Source organism: Bufo gargarizans, chromosome 2 (assembly GCF_014858855.1).
Source record: "Bufo gargarizans isolate SCDJY-AF-19 chromosome 2, ASM1485885v1, whole genome shotgun sequence".
NCBI lineage: Eukaryota > Metazoa > Chordata > Amphibia > Anura > Bufonidae > Bufo > Bufo gargarizans.
Window position 1 is genome coordinate 73931894 of NC_058081.1, and position 14992 is coordinate 73946885.

Sequence of the window (14992 nt, forward strand, 5' to 3'; positions counted from 1 at the left end):
GTTAGACAGAGGCTCCCTCTGTCCCGCAATCATCTGCAATTGGCTGTCATGGCCTTTTAAAAGCTCCCCCAGGCCTGCCATGTTAAGTCACACCTGCTTCCAAGTGTAATACGATGCTGATAAAATTACTGTACATTACAATGCAACAAGAATTATAAAGAAAAGGTTAACGTTTTTAAACAAATATATAGACAGTGGATATAAAAAGTCTACACACCCCTGTTAAAATGTCAGGTTTCTGTGATGTAAAAAAAATGAGACAAAGATAAATCATTTCAAAACTTTTTCTACCTTTAATGTGACCTATAAACTGTACCACCCAATTGAAAAACAAACTGAAATCTTTTAGGTGGAGGGAAGAAAACAAAAAATAATAATAATGTGGTTGCATAAGTGTGCACATATAACTGGGGATGTAGCCGTGTTCAGAATTAAGCAATCACATTCAAAATCATGTTAAATAGGAGTCAGCATACACCTGCCATCATTTAAAGTGCCTCTGATTAACCCCAAATAAAGTTCTGCTGCTCTAGTTGGTCTTTCCTGAAATTTTCTTAGTCGCATCTCACAGCAAAAGCCATGGTCCACAGAGAGCTCCCAAAGCATCAGAGGGATCTCATTGTTAAAAGGTATCAGTCAGGAGAAGGGTACAAAAGAATTCCAAGGCATTAGATATACCATGGAACACAGTGAAGACAGTCATCATTAGGCCTCGTTCACACTTCAGTGTTTGGTCAGTGATTTCCATCAGTGATTTGTGAGCCAAAACCAGAAGTGGAGCCTCCACAGACATGAGGTAGAAGGAAAAGATCTGCTCCTGTTCTGTGTTTAGAGTTGCACCTGGTTTTGGCTCACAAATCACTGATGGAAATCACTGACCAAACACTGAAGTGTGAACGAGGCCTTAAGTGGAGAAAATGTGGCAAGAACTGGACGTCCCTCCAAAATTGATGAAAAGACGAAAAGAAAACTGGTCTGAGAGGCTACCAAGAGGCCTACAGCAACATTAAAGGAGCTGCAGGAATATCTGGCAAGTACTGGCTGTGTGGTACATGTGAGAACAATCTCCCGTATTCTCCATATGTCTGGGCTATGGGGTAGAGTGGCAAGACGAAAGCCTTTTTTTAATGAAGAAAAACATCCAAGCCAACATTTTTCAAAAACACATCTGAAGTCTCCCAAAAGCATGTGGGAAAAGGTGTTATCATCTGATGAAACCATGGTTGAACTTTTTGGCCATGATTCCAAAAGATATGTTTGGCCCAAAAACAACACTGCACATGACCAAAAGAACACCATACCCACAGTGAAGCATGGTGGTGGCAGCATCATGCTATGGGGCTGTTTTTCTTCAGCTGGAACTGGGGCCTAAGTTAAGCTAGAGGGAATTATGAACAGTTCCAAATATCAGTCAATATTGGCACAAAACCTTCAGGCTTCTGCTAGAAAGCTGAACATGAAGAGGAACTTCATCATTCAGCATAACAACGACCCAAAGCATACATCCAAATCAACAAAGGAATGGCTTCACCAGAAGATTAAAGTTTTGGAATGGCCCAGCCAGAGCCCAGACCTAAATCTGATTGAAAATCGGTGGGGTAGGGGTGGGCGATATGGCCTAAAATCTATATTGCGATATAATTTTAAGCATGTGCGATATATATTGCGATATATTGTTTTCTATATGGGGGGGGGGGGTGTTTAAACTTTTTTTTTTTTTACTTTTTATTTATTAACTATTGGCCTCCTTAAGGTCTAGAACTCTTGTCATATTCACCCTAATAGAGCTCTATTAGGGTGAATAGGACTTTACACTCTCCCTGCTGCCCTGTGCTTTGGGCTGGGCACACAACAGCAGGGAGCTGACCATGGCGCCAGCCTCTCCTGTGCCCTCCCAGCCTCTGATCTGCCTCCCCCCCCAGCCTCTGATCTGCCACCCCCCCCCCCAGCCTCTGATCTGCCATCCCCCCCCCAGCCTCTGATCTGCCACCCCCCCCCCCCCGCCAGCCTCTGATCTGCCTCCCCCCCCAGCCTCTGATCTGCCATCCCCCCCCCAGCCTCTGATCTGCCTCCCCCCCCCAGCCTCTGATCTGCCTCCCCCCCCCAGCCTCTGATCTGCCTCCCCCCCCAGCCTCTGATCTGCCTCCCCCCCAGCCTCTGATCTGCCTCCCCCCCCCAGCCTCTGATCTGCCTCCCCCCCCCCAGCCTCTGATCTGCCTTCCCCCCCCCCCCAGCCTCTGATCTGCCTCCCCCCCCCCAGCCTCTGATCTGCCTTCCCCCCCCCCCCCCAGCCTCTGATCTGCCTCCCCCCCCCCCAGCCTCTGATCTGCCTCCCCCCCCCCCAGCCTCTGATCTGCCTCCCCCCCCCAGCCTCTGATCTGCCTCCCCCAGCCCAGCCTCTGATCTGCCTCCCCCCAGCCTCTGATCTGCCTCCCCCCAGCCCAGCCTCTGATCTGCCTCCCCCCAGCCTCTGATCTGCCTCCCCCCCAGCCTCTGATCTGCCTCCCCCCAGCCCAGCCTCTGATCTGCCTCCCCCCAGCCCAGCCTCTGATCTGCCTCCCCCCAGCCCAGCCTCTGATCTGCCTCCCCCCAGCCCAGCCTCTGATCTGCCTCCCCCCAGCCCAGCCTCTGATCTGCCTCCCCCCAGCCCAGCCTCTGATCTGCCTCCCCCCAGCCCAGCCTCTGATCTGCCTCCCCCCAGCCCAGCCTCTGATCTGCCTCCCCCCAGCCCAGCCTCTGATCTGCCTCCCCCCAGCCCAGCCTCTGATCTGCCTCCCCCCAGCCCAGCCTCTGATCTGCCTCCCCCCAGCCCAGCCTCTGATCTGCCTCCCCCCAGCCCAGCCTCTGATCTGCCTCCCCCCAGCCCAGCCTCTGATCTGCCTCCCCCCAGCCCAGCCTCTGATCTGCCTCCCCCCAGCCCAGCCTCTGATCTGCCATCCCCCCCCCCGCCTCTGATCTGCCATCCCCCCCCCAGCCTCTGATCTGCCACCCCCCCCCAGCCTCTGATCTGCCTCCCCCCAGCCTCTGATCTGCCTCCCCCCAGCCTCTGATCTGCCTCCCCCCAGCCCAGCCTCTGATCTGCCTCCCCCCAGCCCAGCCTCTGATCTGCCTCCCCCCAGCCCAGCCTCTGATCTGCCTCCCCCCAGCCCAGCCTCTGATCTGCCTCCCCCCAGCCCAGCCTCTGATCTGCCTCCCCCCAGCCCAGCCTCTGATCTGCCTCCCCCCAGCCCAGCCTCTGATCTGCCTCCCCCCAGCCCAGCCTCTGATCTGCCTCCCCCCAGCCTCTGATCTGCCTCCTCTGGTAACGCAACCCCCGCCCGCCCCCCCCCTCCCTCCCTCCCCAGTATTAATCATTGGTGGCAGTGGCCACAGGGTCTCCCTCCTCTCCCCCATCATTGGTGGCAGTTTGCAGTTCCGATCGGAGCCCCAGCAGTGTAATGCTGGGGCTCCGATCGGTTACCATGGCAGCCAGGAGTCACGCTACTGAAGTCCTGGCTGCCATGGTATGTTAGTAAGCAGAGAGCAGCGCATTATACTCACGTGCGCTGTGGCCGCCGGTCGCTCCTTCTCATAGGTCTGTGCGGCGCATTGCTAATGCTGTAAGCATTAGCAATCCACCGCACAGACAGAAGAAGGAGCGACCGGCGGCCACAGCGCACGTGAGTATAATGCGCTGCTCTCTGCTCACTAACATACCATGGCAGCCAGGAATTCAGTAGCGTGACTCCTGGCTGCCATGGTAACCGATCGGAGCCCCAGCATTACACTGCTGGGGCTCCGATCGGAACTGCAAACTGCCACCAATGATGGGGGAGAGGAGGGAGACCCTGTGGGATATAGCCGGCACATTCATTGGTGGCGCAGTGGCCACAGTCCCTCCCCTCCTCCTCCTACTCTGTCCTCATTGGTGTTCAGCGGCAGCCGCGCACAGTGGGGAGGGAGGGACTCCCTCCTCCTCCCTCCGCTGTGCCAGCCGGCTCAGGAGAAAATTATCATATCGCGGTCCGGCGATATAGGCGATATGGCGAAAATCCATATCGTGGCCCAAATTCATATCGCATATCGCCCACCCCTACGGTGGGGTGATCTAAAGAGGGCTGCGCACAGGAGATGCCCTCGCAATCTGACAGATTTGGAGTGATTTTGCAAAGAAGAGTGGGCAAATCTTGCCAAGCCAAAATGTGCCATGCTGATAGACTCCTACCCAAAAAGACTGAGTGCTGTAATAAAATCAAAAGGTGCTTCAACAAAGTATTAGTTTAACCACCTCCGGACCGCCTAACGCAGATCTGCGGTCCGGAGGTGGCAGCTCTGCGCAGAGTCACGCATATATGCGTCATCTCGCGAGAGCCGTGATTTCCTGTGAACGCGCGCACACAGGCGTGCGCGCTCACAGGAACGGCAGGTAAGCGAGTGGATCTCGAGCCTGCCAGCGGCGATCGCTCGCTGGCAGGCTGGAGATGTGATTTTTTTTAACCCCTAACAGGTATATTAGACGCGGTTTTGATAACAGCGTCTAATATACCTGCTACCTGGTCCTCTGGTGGTCCCTTTTGTTTGGATCGACCACCAGAGGACACAGGTAGCTGTGTAAAGTACCACCAAACACCACTACACTACACTTCCCCCCTGTCACTTATTAACCCCTTATGAACCCCTGATCACCCATGATCACCCCATATAGACTCCCTGATCACTTCCCTGTCAATGATCACCCCCCTGTAAGGCTCCATTCAGACGTCGGTATGATTTTTACGGATCCACAGATCGGAAACGCAAAACACATACGGACGTCTGAATGGAGCCTTACAGGGGGGTGATCAATGACAGGGGGTGATCACACATATAGACTTCCTGATCACTTCCCTGTCATTGATCACCCCCCTGTAAGGCTCCATTCAGACGTCCGTATGCGTTTTGCGGATCCGATCCATGTATCCGTGTATCCGTAAAAAATCATACGGACGTCTGAATGGAGCCTTACAGGGGGGTGATCACCCATATAGACTCCCTGATCACCCCCCCTGTCATTGATCACCCCCTGTCATTGATTACCCCCCTGTAAGGCTCCATTCAGACGTCCGTATGCGTTTTGCGGATCCGATCCATGTATCCGTGGATCCGCAAAAAATCATACGGACGTCTGAATGGAGCCTTACAGGGGGGTGATCAATGACAGGGGGGGTGATCACCCCATATAGACTCCCTGATCACCCCCTGTAAGGCTCCATTCAGACATTTTTTTGGGCCCAAGTTAGCGGAATTTATTTTTTTTTATTTTTTTTTCTTACTAAGTCTCATATTTCACTAACTTGTGTCAAAAAATAAAATCTCACATGAACTCACCATACCCCTCACGGAATCCAAATGCGTAAAAATTTTTTGACATTTATATTCCAGACGACTGCTCACGCTTTAGGGCCCCTAAAATGCCAGGGCAGTATAAATGCCCCACATGTGACCCCATTTCGGAAAGAAGACACCCCAAGGTATTCCGTGAGGGGCATATGGAGTCCATGAAAGATTGGAATTTTTGTCCCAAGTTAGCGGAAAGGGAGACTTTGTGAGAAAATACAAAAAAAAAAAATCAATTTCCGCTAACTTGTGCCAAAAAAAAAAAAATTCGAGGAACTCGCCATGCCCCTCACGGAATACCTTGGGGTGTCTTCTTTCCAAAATGGGGTCACATGTGGGGTATTTATACTGCCCTGGCATGTTAGGGGCCCGAAAGCGTGAGAAGAAGTCTGGGATCCAAATGTCTAAAAATGCCCTCCTAAAAGGAATTTGGGCACCTTTGCGCATCTAGGCTGCAAAAAAGTGTCACACATTTGGTATCGCCGTACTCAGGAGAAGTTGAGGAATGTGTTTTGGGGTGTCATTTTACATATACCCATGCTGGGTGAGATAAATATCTTGGTCAAATTCCAACTTTGTATAAAAAAAATGGGAAAAGTTGTCTTTTGCCAAGATATTTATCTCACCCAGCATGGGTATATGTAAAATGACACCCCAAAACACATTCCCCAACTTCTCCTGAGTACGGCGATACCACATGTGTGACACTTTTTTGCAGCCAAGGTGGGCAAAGGGGCACACATTCCAAAGTGCACCTTTCGGATTTCACCGGTCATTTTTTACAGATTTTGATTTCAAACTACTTCGCACAGATTAGGGCCCCTAGAATGCCAGGGCAGTTTAACTACCCCACAAGTGACCCCATTTTGGAAAGAAGACACCCGAAGGTATTCCGTGAGGGGCATGGCGAGTTCCTATAATTTTTTTTTTTTTGTCATAAGTTAGCGGAAAATGATGGATTTTTTTTTTTTTTTTTCTAACAAAGTCTCATATTCCACTAACTTGTGACAAAAAATAAAAAATTCTAGGAACTCGCCATGCCCCTCACGGAATACCTTGGGGTGTCTTCTTTCCAAAATGGGGTCACTTGTGGGGTAGTTATACTGCCCTGGCAATTTAGGGGCCCTAATGTGTGCGAAGTAGTTTGAAATCAAAATCTGTAAAAAATGACCGGTGAAATCCGAAAGGTGCTCTTTGGAATGTGTGCCCCTTTGCCCACCTAGGCTGCAAAAAAGTGTCACACATCTGGTATCGCCGTACTCAGGAGAAGTTGGGCAATGTGTTTTGGGGTGTCATTTTACATATACCCATGCTGGGTGAGATAAATATCTTGGTCAAATGCCAACTTTGTATAAAAAAAAAAATGGGAAAAGTTGTATTTTGCCAAGATATTTCTCTCACCCAGCAAGGGTATATGTAAAATGACACCCCAAAACACATTCCTCAACTTCTCCTGAGTACGGCGATACCAGATGTGTGACACTTTTTTGCAGCCTAGGTGGGCAAAGGGGCACACATTCCAAAGTGCACCTTTCGGATTTCACCGGTCATTTTTTACATATTTTGATTGCAAACTTCTTCTCACACATCTGGGCCCCTAAAATGCCAGGGCAGTATAACTACCCCACAAGTGACCCCATTTTGGAAAGAAGACACCCCAAGGTATTTTGTGATGGGCATAGTGAGTTCATGGAAGTTTTTATTTTTTGTCACAAGTTAGTGGAATATGAGACTTTGTAAGAAAAAAAATAAATAAAGAAAAAATCATAATTTTCTGCTAACTTGTGACAAAAAATTAAAAGTTCTATGAACTCACTATGCCCATCAGTGAATACCTTAGGGTGTCTACTTTCCGAAATGGGGTCATTTGTGGGGGTTTTCTACTGTCTGGGCATTGTAGAACCTCAGGAAACATGACAGGTGCTCAGAAAGTCAGAGCTGCTTCAAAAAGCGGAAATTCACATTTTTGTACCATAGTTTGTAAATGCTATAACTTTTACCCAAACCATTTTTTTTTTTACCCAAACATTTTTTTTTTATCAAAGACATGTAGAACAATAAATTTAGCGAAAAATGTATATATGGATGTCGTTTTTTTTTGCAAAATTTTACAACTGAAAGTGAAAAATTTCATTTTTTTGCAAAAAAATCGTTACATTTCGATTAATAACAAAAAAAGTTAAAATGTCAGCAGCAATGAAATACCACCAAATGAAAGCTCTATTAGTGAGAAGAAAAGGAGGTAAAATTCATTTGGGTGGTAAGTTGCATGACCGAGCAATAAACGGTGAAAGTAGTGTAGTGCAGAAGTGTAAAAGTGGCCTGGTCATTAAGGGGGTTTCAGCTAGCGGGGTTGAAGTGGTTAAGGGTGTGCACACTTATGCAACCATATTATTTTATTTTTATATTTTTTCTTCCCTCTACCTAAAAGATTTCAGTTTGTTTTTCAATTGAGTGGTACAGTTTACAGGTCATATTAAAAGGTGGAAAAAGTTCTGAAATGATTTATCTTTGTCTCATTTTATTACATCACAGAAACCTGACATTTTAACAGGGGTGTGTAGACTTTTTATATCTACTGTGTATATATATATATATATATATATATATATATATATATATATATATATATATATATATACACACATACACACAGTACAGACCAAAAGTTTGGACACACCTTCTCATTCAAAGAGTTTTCTTTATTTTCATGACTATGAAAATTGTAGATTCACACTGAAGGCATCAAAACTATGAATTAACACATGTGGAATTATATACATAACAAAAAAGTGTGAAACAACTGAAAATATGTCATATTCTAGGTTCTTCAAAGTAGCCACCTTTTGCTTTGATTACTGCTTTGCACACTCTTGGCATTCTCTTGATGAGCTTCAAGAGGTAGTCACCTGAAATGGTTTTAACTTCACAGGTGTGCCCTGTCAGGTTTAATAAGTGGGATTTCTTGCCTTATAAATGGGGTTGGGACCATCAGTTGCGTTGTGGAGAAGTCAGGTGGATACACAGTTGATAGTCCTACTGAATAGACTGTTAGAATTGGTATAATGGCAAGAAAAAAAGCAGCTAAGTAAAGAAAAACGAGTGGCCATCATTACTTTAAGAAATGAAGGTCGGTCAGTCAGTCCGAAAAATTGGGAAAACTTTGAAAGTGTCCCCAAGTGCAGTCACAAAAACCATCAAGCGCTACAAAGAAACTGGCTCACATGCGGACCGCCCCAGGAAAGGAAGACCAAGAGTCACCTCTGCTGCGGAGGATAAGTTCATCCGAGTAACCAGCCTCAGAAATCGCAGGTTAACAGCAGCTCAGATTAGAGACCAGGTCAATGCCACACAGAGTTCTAGCAGCAGACACATCTCTAGAACAACTGTTAAGAGGAGACTGTGTGAATCAGGCCTTCATGGTAGAATATCTGCTAGGAAACCACTGCTAAGGACAGGCAACAAGCAGAAGAGACTTGTTTGGGCTAAAGAACACAAGGAATGGACATTAGACCAGTGGAAATCTGTGCTTTGGTCTGATGAGTCCAAATTTGAGATCTTTGGTTCCAACCACCGTGTCTTTGTGCGACGCAGAAAAGGTGAACGGATGGCCTCTACATGCCTGGTTCCCACCGTGAAGCATGGAGGAGGAGGTGTGATGGTGCTTTGCTGGTGACACTGTTAGGGATTTATTCAAAATTGAAGGCATACTGAACCAGCATGGCTACCACAGCATCTTGCAGCGGCATGCTATTCCATCCGGTTTGCGTTTAGTTGGACCATCATTTATTTTTCAACAGGACAATGACCCCAAACACACCTCCAGGCTGTGTAAGGGCTATTTGACCATGAAGGAGAGTGATGGGGTGCTGCGCCAGATGACCTGGCCTCCACAGTCACCGGACCTGAACCCAATCGAGATGGTTTGGGGTGAGCTGGACCGCAGAGTGAAGGCAAAAGGGCCAACAAGTGCTAAGCATCTCTGGGAACTCCTTCAAGACTGTTGGAAGACCATTTCAGGTGACTACCTCTTGAAGCTCATCAAGAGAATGCCAAGAGTGTGCAAAGCAGTAATCAAAGCAAAAGGTGGCTACTTTGAAGAACCTAGAATATGACATATTTTCAGTTGTTTCACACTTTTTTGTTATGTATATAATTCCACATGTGTTAATTCATAGTTTTGATGCCTTCAGTGTGAATCTACAATTTTCATAGTCATGAAAATAAAGAAAACTCTTTGAATGAGAAGGTGTGTCCAAACTTTTGGTCTGTACTGTATATATTAAAGAGGACCTTTCATCGGTCCAAACATTGTGAACTAAGTATCATGACATATACAGCGGCGCCCAGGGATCTCACTGCACTTACTGTTATCCCTGGGCGCCGCTCTGTTCTCCCGTTATGTCCTCCGGTATGTTCGGGGACTTGGTTATAGTAGAAGGAGACTGCCCTTGTTCTGCTGGGCGTCTCCTCCTCCTAGGCTGTAGCACTGGCCAATCGCAGCGCACAGCTCACAGCCTAGGAGGAAAAAAAACCTCCCAGGCTGTGAGCTCTGCTCTGCGATTGGGCAGCGCTACAGCCTAGGAGGAGGAGACGCCCAGCAGAACAAGGGCAGTCTCCTCCTACTACAACCAAGTCCCCGAACATACCGGAGGACATAACGGGAGAACGGAGCAGCGCCCAGGGATAATAGTAAGTGCAGTGAGATCCCTGGGCGCCGCTGTATATGTCATGATACTTAGTTCACAATGTTTGGACCGATGAAAGGTCCTCTAAGTCCAAAGATTAAACCCTCGCCCTTTTCCCATTGATCAGTTAAATGACGGACCAAGACATAAAGTTATGGATCTTGAAAGATGGGAAAGAAAACTTTCCAAGCCTATTTTGTTGGAATAAAATCACTCAAATCAAAAGCAACATAAAAAATTTAAGCATTTTGCAGTGAAAAAAGCTGCAAGTCTTACCTGCAGTTCCCAGAAAAAGCAAGACCATGACCCAGTAGATCCAGAAGAGGAGAAGAGCAAAGAAAGTCCAGAAGGGCTGGAAGACTAACAGCGGTAGATGAATGAAAACCTTTCCAGCCACATTGAACAAGGCAATGGTAAGACCAACCCGTTTTCTCATAATCAGCATGATGAGCAACAGGATCACCTGCCATAGGACAACAAAAAATAAGATATGATGATATTCTTAAAGAGGCTTTAGATAAAGATGACATATAGAGATGAGCGAATTTCATTAAATTTGTTCACGCTTCATTTGGTAGTAAAAGCAGAATTGCGTTATGGATTCAGTTACCACAGACCATAATGCAATTCTATAGTAGAATGCCTTTAGAGGCATTCCGTTATTCGTTCCGTCATAATAGAAGTATATGGCCTGCATAACGGATCCATGCAGTTTCCGTTATGCAGGAGAGGACTTCCCTGCAAAACGGAACGGATCCGTTTTGCAGCCCATAGACTTCTATTATGACGGAATGAATAACGGAATGCCTCTAAAGGCATTCCGCTATAGAATTGCGTTATGGTCCGTAATAACGGAATTCATAACGCAATTCTGCTTTTACCACCAAATTAAGCGTGAACTAATTTCAAAATATGAAATTTGCTCATCTCTAATGACATATACTCAAGACAGGTCATCAATATCAGATTGGCGGGGGGGTCAGACTCCACCGCTGGCACAGGATAATATATAGTGGATGGAAGGCTCTGTCCACTGTGCAGTTTCCAGAGATGACACACTGCAACTTAGCTCCCATTCACAGCTCTGAGCTGCAGTACCCCGGTATGGCAACTATACATCGTACGGAACCTTGTGCTTCTGGCTCCGTCCACTCTGTAGTATAAAGTGCTACCCACCCCCACGATCTGATACTTATGACCTATCCTAAGGACAAGTCATCAGTATCTAAGTTCCAGAAAACTCCTTTAACTAATTGTAATCTCAGCTACACAATATAATTATTAAGTACCTCATGTGAATAAGAGAAAAGGTTACTAAAACTACCGTATATAAAGCCTTTGTATCATAAGGTTTAACAAATGTAGAAGGTGCCGTGTGTGAAGTTTAAAGGCACAATAAACACAAGCCTGAGGAGGAATTTATGCCCTCACTAAAGTCAATATCAATCCTGGCACAGCTGGAAATCCTTAAACAACATTTCTACCAAGGATGGCAGAGATGGCACCTCACCTCTACAGATCCTTCTGACAGCACCCAGATGGTCTATAAACGTCAAGGGCAAGGAATGTTTTGTGAGACACATGAAAACTTAATCAGCAGCATCAAGCAGAAATGCAGCGGCAATGATCCCAACATGCCATGAAGAGGATATATAGCAGAAGAGTCACTACATCAACACCAGGCCTGTAAGGGTGCTCTCACATGTGACATTTTGATGCAGTGCGTTTGGAAGCAAAAATATGGGGTGGATTAACAGGAAAAAAGGAGAATACATATATTTCCTATATACTTCTATTCCTGGCATTGGTTTTAAAAACGGCATCAAATGGCACCTGAAAAAGCACGCTTACAATATTTGCTTGCAGATATTTTAAATGACTGGTTTCAAATTTTTTGCCCAGCGCTTTTTGTTTGTAGCTTTGCAGTGCTATATAAAATGCTAAAACATATTACTGGTGTCTTTATAATCATATATTGCAGTGTTCCCCAACTCCGGTCCTCAGAACCCACCTACCCTGCCATGTTTTCAGGATTTCCTTAGTATTGAGCAGGTGATATAATTAGTTTCAATGCATCAGGCATTCATTTTGTGGGATATTCTTAAATCAGGCATGCTCAACCTGCGGCCCTTCAGCTGTTGTAAAACTACAACTCCCACCATGCCCAAACAGACTACAGCTATCAGGCTACAGCATGGCATTGTGGGAGTTGTAGTTTTACAACAGCTGGAGGGCCGCATGTTGAGCATGCCTGTCTTAAATCATGAACGGTAGGTGGGCCACGAGGACTGGAGTTGGGGAACACTGATATATTGTGCTTGTGAATAAAGCAGTAATGTGTAGATTAGCTTTCTGAGCAGATCTCAGTGTGGTGAAGCTATAGTACATAGTGTATATGATATGTAGATGCTAGGATACAGCTCTGCCATGGTCACTTAGTCTACAAGCCTTCTAGCTCATATAATATCTACCCTATGTTCCCTGTTAGGCTGAGTTTACATCACTGTTTAGCTTTCCGTTCTTCTGAAGAACAGGAAAAAAAAACAAAAAAAACAAAAAACTGATCTGTTATTTTGAGCATCAGCTATGATCATTTTGTATCGGTTCCTGCATGCAGTACTTTTTCTACCATCAGAAATAACTGATCTCTGACGGAACTGGCACAAAATAAAGGATCTTTTTGTTTATTTTTCAGTTCTTCTGACAGATCAGAGGAACGGAAAGCTAAAAACGGTGGTGTGAACACAGCCTTAGGCTTCATGCACACAACCGTAGTTATGGTCCGCATCCGAGCTGCAGTTTTTGCGGGGCCGCAAAAAATGTGGACAGCACTCAGTGTGCTGTCCTCATCCGTGGCTCCGTTCCGAGGCACCGCAAAAAAATATAGCATGTCCAATTCTTGTCAGTTTTTGCGGACAAGAATAGGCATGTCTGTAATGGGCCGCCCGTTCCGCAAATTGCGGAAGGCACACGGACGGCTTCCGTTTTTTGCGGTCGTGTGCATGAGGCCTTAGTCATATAGAACACTGACTGTCTTAACAGACACACAGATCACTTTGGGTACGGTATTCAAGTTTTTGATTTATCTCTCCCTTTTACTCGCTTTGTTCCTGCAGCTGAAATCAGCAGGGAGGAAATATGAAATAAGGTGTGCAGTTTGCAAGTGAATAAAAATAAAGAGCACAAGCATTAATTAATGAATTCTAGATCAGAAATATGGAGTTACACAAGTGCAAATCCCTAAGGTCCTTCATCCTGTGTGTGAAACGTTGTAGAGCTACGCCATCTGTGCACAGGGACTGTCTGGAGCAGGTTCCGGATAGCAACCTCGGTGTCTGAGTGGTTAGACAGAGGTAGGTACCCAGACACCTTTTCATTTAATACAATATATAGCTATACTTTGGTCTAGACAGTGGAGAAAGAAACTGCATTGCAAATCATGGTGCTATTTGTTACTGAATCTCTGGTGCTTTGTGTGAGGAACTATTTTCCCTGCAAGGGGTGAAGCAGTTAACAATGGAAAAGAGACGTCCTCCAAAGAAAAAGGCTGTAAATTACACCAAAGAGCAGCAGCTATTACAATGAAATTATGGTGTGCATTACTCCAAATATTTTATTTTTTAATTTGTGGGATAACCCCTTTAAACTGTTAATGGGGCTAAAAATATTTTTTTTAAATTGGGCTTTATTAAAAATTTTCAATAGTTTTTCTACTATAGCTTTCAATGCATTTTCCAATTAGTAGGCTCTCTGCTTCAGTCAGGAAGCTGAATGATCGCTGGGTCTTATCTCTGAACTCCTAACAGCTCATAAACACTCATTTAAGCTAATGTATTATCAAACAGATAAAAATGTAGCTATAAATGAGGATGTTTCTGTAGTTTAGTGGCCATCACATTCACCTTTCCAATGCAGAAGTTTGTTATATGATAAAGTAAAAGTCAGTTGGTGGAGGAACGTCTTCCCAGACTTTAGTTTCGGCACATTCACTATTGTGAACTACCATTGTATGGCAAAAAATTAAATGAAGAAGTGAGAAAGAAATGACCTAGATTCAGTCAAAAACACAAAGCTGAAGGCTTACTGTGAAGACAGTGGCAGTAATGGCATATATGAGCAAGGCTTGTTGGTTGTCTTTGGAAACCTGAAGCTGATCTGGTGGGAGATTTTCACTGAAAGATTTCCGATGTTCAGCATACATCCACCAAAGAACACCTGTCCCTCCTGCAGAACAGTGGAGCACATACACATTAAGATAACATAAAATAACTGTTACTTTTCTAGTTAGGTATAATAATTAAGGACCCTGCATAAAAATATCTACAGTACTTTAATCAATGCAATGGTAGGAAATCAGTGCTCCTCTGAAGCGCCGATGAACAGAAAAATGGAAGACTCTTTGTCAAAGAGACAAGGGACAAGTCATCTGAAAGGCTCCATAAGAAAAATAAAAAAAGGTACAGGTTTTACTGTATAGTGTACAGTAAAAGTAATCCTAGAAGAACAGGGTAAAAATCTGCCAAGAACATGTTGACCTCAAGAGAACTTTGATAACTCTAAGAATCTACAAGCTTCTTCAGAAGCTCAAAATAAATCTATACTGCCAAGGCTCTCTTCAGATCCTGTTCACATTGGCATTATTACTGATATTTCATACTTTTGACATAATGAAAAAAATCTCTCTTCAAGATCTATGTATCAACAGTATGTATATCTACATCTCAAACCACTCCTAGATCTTGTTCTAGTTGGCCTTTTTCTGTACAATCACATAATCATCATATAAACAGCAAAGATATTCTAAGTTTTATTAAATGATGTATTATATCAATGAAATGTCGGTGTAGCCAGGGACACATTATCTGAACTGAAAACCGCCTACTGATGGCGTTCTCTCCAAGAAGCAGCCTAAGGTATAAACTGCGAGCAGGACAAATACAAATTATTGC

General features: G+C 45.2%; 1 protein-coding gene across 1 annotated transcript in view; it reads right to left on the minus strand.

Annotated features, from left to right (window-relative positions):
- Positions 1–14992, minus strand: part of LOC122929472 (choline transporter-like protein 1) — a 179468-nt gene that overhangs the window by 38599 nt on the left and 125877 nt on the right. Inside the window, exons 8-9 of the mRNA XM_044283063.1 lie at positions 14128–14267; positions 10320–10506 (exon numbers count right to left, since the gene is read on the minus strand). Of these exons, the coding sequence (XP_044138998.1) occupies positions 10320–10506; positions 14128–14267 (327 nt within the window). The remainder of the gene's footprint in view (positions 1–10319; positions 10507–14127; positions 14268–14992) is intronic.